The sequence below is a fragment of the Penaeus vannamei genome, chromosome 12, assembly GCF_042767895.1.
Source record: "Penaeus vannamei isolate JL-2024 chromosome 12, ASM4276789v1, whole genome shotgun sequence".
Taxonomy (NCBI): domain Eukaryota; kingdom Metazoa; phylum Arthropoda; class Malacostraca; order Decapoda; family Penaeidae; genus Penaeus; species Penaeus vannamei.
The window spans coordinates 27,446,536-27,454,035 of record NC_091560.1 but is presented as its reverse complement, the minus strand read 5'-3'; the positions used below and the strand labels follow the sequence as shown (position 1 = coordinate 27,454,035).

Here is a 7,500-nt window from a genome sequence, read left to right as displayed (position 1 = left end):
CTACAATAACTACTCTAAATAATAATATTCTAGAAATAATTATAAAAATAATCAATTCACAAGTATGGAAGAGCAAAAACTTACAAAGGATATACAGCCTCTTGTGTACAGTGCAAAACACCCTCATAATTTGGGTTTGGATTATGAAAAAGTGGATACCAGTCTGCCAACCCTCTTTCCTTGCAAGAACGTATGCGGAACTCTCCAAATGGGTCAGCGATTAATAAAGTAGCCACTGCTGCAACAACCACCTCAACAACAGCTGATGCATAAAGGGCCATCACTTCTTTTGTGAATCTAAAATACATATGTGAGAATCAATACTTTAGTTTGAAATCTTAAAGGTACATTCTTTAAACAAATTGATGCATCTGTAAAAGATATTATACCAATAATATTTTAGCCAATATATTCTACAACTTTCATTCTGAGCTGTATGCAATATTCAATACATTCACTATTTTCTTACGTTCTTCTTTTTGCTGCAGCATCAATGCAGCCTAAGTGGAAGGTCAGGGGCAGTAATCCCATGAAGCCAAGGTAGAGCCAGTCATATAATTCTGGCTCATCCTTACAAATTTGACATGCACTGCTAGCATTACTTCTGAGGCCTCTCTCACAAGCTCCACATGCTGACCATGATCCATTTCCAAGTGATGTGCGGCCACAGTAGCGCCCTGGACAATGAGATAAATTTGCAACTATACCTGTAAAATAAAAATGCTGTTTAAGTATGTTTTTTTTTATCTACTGGTATGCATTTTATTCAAATACATCTGTTCAAGTAGTATAAGCACCATTTTTCCTGAAATATCTATGAATGAAACAATTAACTTAATCACAGTTTGTTTACCCACATACTCCATGGGTCATAAAGTAAACAAGTGCTCCAATTATTCCTTAAATACACAAGCTAATAGAGCAGTCATTTTGAATGCAAAATAATAACTTTTTATGCAGTGTTATTATTATATGTGAACCCTAATAAGAAATAAGAAAACTAATATTACAGACCAAATGAAAAAGCAATACTTGTATCTGTCAACATAGAAGCATAACAAATATATTCCATTTTGGCTGATTAAATATCTAGCTATCCATCACTTGTCAATTACTGAATCCATATTTTAGGCTCCTTTCACATTCTTTGCTAACACAAATCAACTCTTGGTGATGTCAACACTCCCAGTACCTCCATTTTAAATAGCATGTGGAATTAGTTGGTCTATGAATTCCGAGACATTTTTCATGTTGGACCTATCCGTTCCAGATAAAAAATAAAGAGGATATCTAATATCATAATTAACCTACTTGGCAATGGCAATTCAATTCAAGACTGGTTCTTCACCTGATGACGACAGAGAGGTCTCCAAGAGCTTTGTAACCTTTCACCCATGTTACTGCAGTTGGATTTTATGCTTGAGTAATTCTGCCATACATAGCTTCTTAGCTTTTTCTCATTTTTTAAAATTGGGAAGAAGTGTCATATATTAAATGTCCCAAATTTGTCCATCTATTAATCAGATGCACTATTGACCGTGTATGATGCAGCAGGCTAGAAGTGTAATTTGATAAAGTTGCATGGTCATTGCAACAATCACTGAGAAGTTCCACATGGTCAGTCTACAAAACTGGTAAATTTTGATTAATTACAACATAACTTTCAAAGACAAGATTCAGAATTTCTCATGTAAGTTGGTGCTTTTAGTACAAACCTAATATTATTTTTTCTGCAAACCTTCACTTCTGAAGATAGCTATCCCCCTTATCATCCAACAGGCCTGTGAGAAATCTAGGTTTTAGGTGGAGGGGAGGCAAGTGATAAAATGCAGTCTATATGATTTGGTTCCATTATATAATATTTCTTTCTAAAAATGTGTTCATGAGTTCATAACACCGTAATCTGTGACAACTATATGTGTACGACCCATGCATATCTTTTCTGAATTACAATTCCAGATTCAGTCAAGAATCTCAAAGAATAGATAGTAAGGGAAGGCATGAATTGTATCTGGGAAATTGTAAAGTGGAAAAAAAAATTACAGTAAATACAAAACAATAGTTCCACCACATGAATCACAATGATGTTGGTATCATTGGATTCCTCTCACCATCTAAATTGCAAACATGTAGATTTTATTGCACAGAAAGATTGGCCTTGATAGCAGGGGAGGGCATGAAAGTTACCAGGGGAATTCTGGGGTAAAATATGAATACTCTACTCTGAATCAGTCACAATATTGCCCCCTAATCGCCATCCAGGAAAACAAAGAATCCTCCATGTGTTCATGGCAGGAGAAAGTGTCAGACAAAGTTGGCATGTTGCTCGTGCATGGCTCTCTCCTACTGTGAATACGTGGAGCATTCTTTGTTTTTCTTGGGCAGTGGTTAGGGGCAGCAAGCCCCCCAACCCCTGCACAGCCTGCATTAGACAAAATCATTCATTAGACAATACTATTCAAAGCTAAACAATTTCCCTGGTACCTTTTATGTCCTCCCCTGCTATCAGGCCAAAAATGTGGGGATTTAGTGGTTTTCCACACAATATATATTTGCCTGGTTGGAGAGTATTTTGTTTTTCGTGGATGTGTCGTAGTGAGCAACAAAAATGTATAGGCTCTAACCTGTGAGCAAAGGACATTTATGATGTGAGCAGCAGCAATAGTTTTTCACTTTTAATAACGATGTTCTAAAGTAACAATAATTGATTGATTGATATTCATGTTTGTTTTTAAATATGGATGAACTTTATTTTGTTTCATTGTGTTAATGATGTTGGAATTCATATATCTGCAAGAAAGAAAATTGGGAGCGAGCAACAAGGATCATAGCTGCAACTGAAGATCGGCGTCTCTGTGTGCATTTGTGGGTTTTTCAACCTGGTATATTTGGAAACTAGAAAGTGAAAGAAACTCAATACCAAAATCATCACAATCCATTAGACAGAACGATTAGTATAAATTACAAAAATAAAAGCTTAACTAATTTTGGGCGGGTGTTAGACAGCAGCAGCCTCCCATGGAGGGATCACGTTAATCAATACAGTGGCTGATTCTGTGTATGTCATTCATATTCTACCATGTAAAAAATGCTAAAACAATTATGAAGGACCATTTACAGTCTTACTTGAAGTCTTTAGTCACAAATAAAAGAATCCTAATTAAGTTCGGTCATTTTCTATCTTAAGTCCGCCGCTCCTACATCGATGATTTTGGTATCGTTGGATTCCTAGCACTGTCCACAATGCAAATATATAGTTTTTATTGTGCAGAAACCCCCCTATAGCATCAAACTTTGCCTTAAAATAGGGGAGGGCATGAAAGGTTCCAGGGAAAATGCAGGGTTAAATAACACTTATAATATAACCCTAAATGAAAATAACGATGATAATTCACATTACTTTCCATTGCAGGGGTCGGCCGCCCGCCTACCCCCGCCAATGAAACAAAGAATCCTCCACATATTCATGGCAGTATAGGGTGTTACACAAATATAAAGGTATTGTTACATTACCACAGAAGATTTTGTGCAGCTCTTGAGGTTACACTGATAGCCTCGGATAATGGAGTGGAATGATGTACGTACACTATTAAGACGTATATTAGAGTCAGCCAATGGCAGTTATTGTCTCATATAGTTACTGAAGTGACTATGTCACCATCTATTGCATAAGAACGTAGCCTCAAGGTCAAGTTTCCTGTCCTCTGGAACCATGAGATCTGTGTTCATAACCGAAATAATACGGTATAATTTCTGTTCTTCTGGAAACAACGATATACATGTTCAAACAGGCATGGTATGGACCTGCCTACCGCCATCGCGTTCAGTACTTAGCCATAGCCGCCACGATGGCCGAATGTAAAGGGTGCTCCTACTCCGAAACAGATTTATGAGCGAGGTCACCACCAGACGATGAGCTTCCGAATTTTCAGCGTTATTTTCATTGTGGGTTATATTGTTAGAGTTATTTAACTACGCATTTTCCCTGGAACCTTTCATGCCCTCCTCTGCTATTGGGGCCAAGTTTGTCACTAATGGGAGGTTTCCGCGCAATAAAAACTACATACCCACATTACAGAGTGTGATAGGAATCCAACGGTACCAAAATCGTCAATGTAGGAGTGGCGGACTTAAGATAGAAAATTACCTTCAGTTTCATTAATACTTCTGAACAAAATTCTGATTGTAACTGCTATGAAATGGACTAGCTAAATAGCTAGAGTTAAATTGGGATGGCTCTTGGAGCAACAACTTCTGTAACCAAGTGTCTGTTATACACATTACCGATAATTAAGGCATTTCTCTGACGTCAAGATAAACAGTTAAGAATAGCCTACCTTTCTCATAGGCAAAGCTTTTTGGTTCCTTTATTGCTGTGGTAAAACAGAATGTACATGCAATCAGAACTGGAAGGAGAAACCTCCTTGTAGCCATCTTCTTCTCCTTTCTTCTTATCAACGATTCTAGACAGCCATATTCCGTCAACTGAAAGATGTAAACATTGGGTCTCGAGCGATTTTCCGCTAAATAAAGCTGGAAGCGCTAAGTTGCGAAACAGAGAGCGCTAGAAAACTTTTGTGCTCTTTTACGATTTACAAATATTGGTGAAGTGTGAATTCACTTTATGTGCAACATCTAATTTCATATGAAACTGAAAAGTATCCATTTATTATATATATTATAAATAGATATCAGCTTCGTGTGTAGCAGATTACTTCTTAACCTCAGCAATATACTATTGTTGTTTCTAATAAAGCTCTATTAGATACTGTGTAGTCTATGCAGCAGTGGTAACTGTAATGCAGTAATATGAATAAGGATATTGATAAATTAACATTTATTATTACCTATGCTATCATTGTTCTTAAAATGATTTTGTTACTTTACTAATTCAATGCTGTTACTTTCTTTTTAATGTTTCTATACAATAATTATATTTATTATTTCTATTCCCATTGCTGTTTATTTTATTATCATTCCCATCTTCATCAGTAACAAGTCATTGATAGTATTTATTTGATAATCTGCAAAATGCTTTTGTATCATTATCTCACCTTTATTGGTATCAATGAATCTTTCTACCTTTATTAATGTATTATAATTTCATCCATCACTAGTACCAATGCATTTTGAAGGTTTTTCTTTTATTTTCATATCATTATTGTTTTATATCCATATTTATACCAGTAATATATGTGTAACAAATACTTTTTATATCTGAAATATCAAATCTAAAATTTCCTTCCATATATCCTCTTTTTCAGAACCCATCTTATAGGGATTCCATAATTAAACATATATATATATATATATATATATATATATATATATATATATATATATATATATATATATATATATTTTTTTTTTTTTTTTTTTTTTTTTTTTTTTTTTTTTTTTTTTTTTTTTTTTTTTTTTTTTTTTTTTTTTTACTGCAATTTACAGCTATAGAGAAGTCAAGAGGCAAACTACTGGCAATTCCCATTTGCAAATTTGTTGTTCACACAGTAGTTTGTCTATTTCTGATGTCCAGTTTGTTAAAATTGTAAAAGGCCCAGTCCAGTGAATATCATAAATATGAACATGCATATACATAAATAAATGCATTTTTATTTATTTATGATGGAGGGTTGATTTTTATTCATTTATTGAAAAATTTCTTCCACATCAACATCTAAGGTCATGAGGGGTGTATACAAAATATAGAAATAGAGCAAGGCATGGGGGAAAAGCCCCCAGGTAATGAAAGGTCAAACAGCTTTATGACAGTTTTGTGGCAAAAAGGTTATAAATGAGTTAACAATTAGGACAAAATATGTTAGATATCAAAGATAGGTGATGCTGGTTAGTATGGTAATGAAAAGGGTAGAGAGGAAATAGCAAACATAATACGAAGGCCATTCAGGACTGACACAAAGCCAGCCTTTCATCCTTTCAGCATGGCTCTCACTCTTTAGGATGTGAACAAAAAGGGGATGAAGAAAGGAAAAAGGAAAGGGCCAGAGGAAAAGACCTTGCAAAATTAGTTAGGTGAGGGCCAAAGTCCCCGACTGGAGTGATCACCCACAGAGGGTTTCAGTCTCCGTCTGCTAAGTCTCCCCACAACGACAACAAGCATGGGATTAAGGGGGAGGCAAGGGTTGAGGTCCAAGGTAGGGATGATCCCCTACATGAGGCCTCAGTTGCCATCTCCTAAGCCCCCCCACGACAACTGCGAGCAAGGGATTGGGGGTTATGTATGTCTAGACTTGACAGATTTGCATTTAGTTTGTATATGTGAATATCTATTTATTTATTGAAAATTTTCTATCATGTCAACATCTAAGGTTATTAGCCATGTATACAAAATATAGCAGTGGGGCAAGGCTTGGGGGCAAAGCCCTCATGTAAGGATAAAGTATTGTGGCAAAAAGAAAGGAAAAATTAGGACAAAATATGTTAAATGTCAAAGGTTGTAGACTGCTGTTGGTTAGTATTGAAAAAGGTAGAGTGAAAAGGGTTAAGAGGAAATAGCAAATGGAGTACAAGGGCGTTCAGGACAGACAAAGCGTCTTTCATCCTTTTAGCATGGCTCTCACACTTTAGGATACAGACAAAAGGGGAAAAAAAAAATGTAAAGGAAAAGAGAAGAAAACACCATGCAAAATTAGTTGAGGCAAGGGCTGAGGTCTACTGCAGGGGGTGATCCCCAGCATAAGGTCCTGGTCTCCATCTCTTAAGCCACCTCCATGGTAACGAGCATGGGATTTGGGGGGTATATATGAATATTCCTCAAATTAAGCCTCAAATTTTTAATAGACCTGCCAGTCACCTCTTAGGTATGTCTATCAATGTTCTCTCATCTGGGCATGGCTTATACTGATTTGTATTTTAAATTTATTGAAAAGTCAAAATCTAGGCTTCAGATTTGTCTTCATACCCATCCAAATAATTGTGTAACAAGTGTGAGGTTATAAATGAACATTACTTCTACTAACTGCTTACCACTAATAAATCAAAGCATTAACGATAAAGTTTCTGTGAATTCAAAGTCTGACTCAAAGTGACTTCATGAGTTCCATGTTGCCATCGAAACTTTCCTTTACAGAAATTGTAATATTTTTATTGTCTTAGGCATGTAAGGTTTCTTGTTGCTCTTTCTTGATTTGACACTGTCAGTACAGTTAAGGTTTATAAATCACCTAAAATGTTGATTTTTTGTTTTACTTTGAGTCGTTTATTTGTGCCGGGGGTGCAAATTCTGATGGCTTACCTTTTAATTCATCTCCCTATACAGTATCTTTTTCTTGCTTTCTTCCTTTTTATTGTTTACCTTACTTTCTGTATCCTGAAGACGTAACTTATATCAGAGTGTATTTGCTCAATAATAGTAGGAGGGAAGGGGAGAGAGGAAGAGGGAGAAAGAAAGAGAAAGAAAAAGAGAGAGAGAGAGTGTGAGAGTGAGAGTGAGTGTGAAAGTGAAAGTGAAAGTGAAAGCGAGTGTGAGAGTGAGTGAGAATG

At 35.8% G+C, this 7,500-nt stretch overlaps 1 protein-coding gene across 2 annotated transcripts in view; it reads right to left on the bottom strand.

Moving 5' to 3' along the window:
* LOC113820590 (JNK1/MAPK8-associated membrane protein) overlaps nucleotides 1-4,524 on the bottom strand; it is a 7,452-nt gene extending 2,928 nt beyond the window's left edge. Inside the window, exons 1-3 of one of the 2 annotated variants that reach the window (XM_027372933.2) lie at nucleotides 4,338-4,524; nucleotides 470-677; nucleotides 85-297 (exon numbers count right to left, since the gene is read on the bottom strand). In XM_027372933.2, the coding sequence (XP_027228734.1) occupies nucleotides 85-297; nucleotides 470-677; nucleotides 4,338-4,434 (518 nt within the window). In that variant the 5' untranslated portion in view covers nucleotides 4,435-4,524. Of the gene's footprint in view, nucleotides 1-84; nucleotides 298-469; nucleotides 708-4,337 lie in introns of both variants that reach the window. The other variant, XM_027372932.2, reaches the window with a different exon arrangement.
* Nucleotides 4,525-7,500: the final 2,976 nt, after the last annotated feature.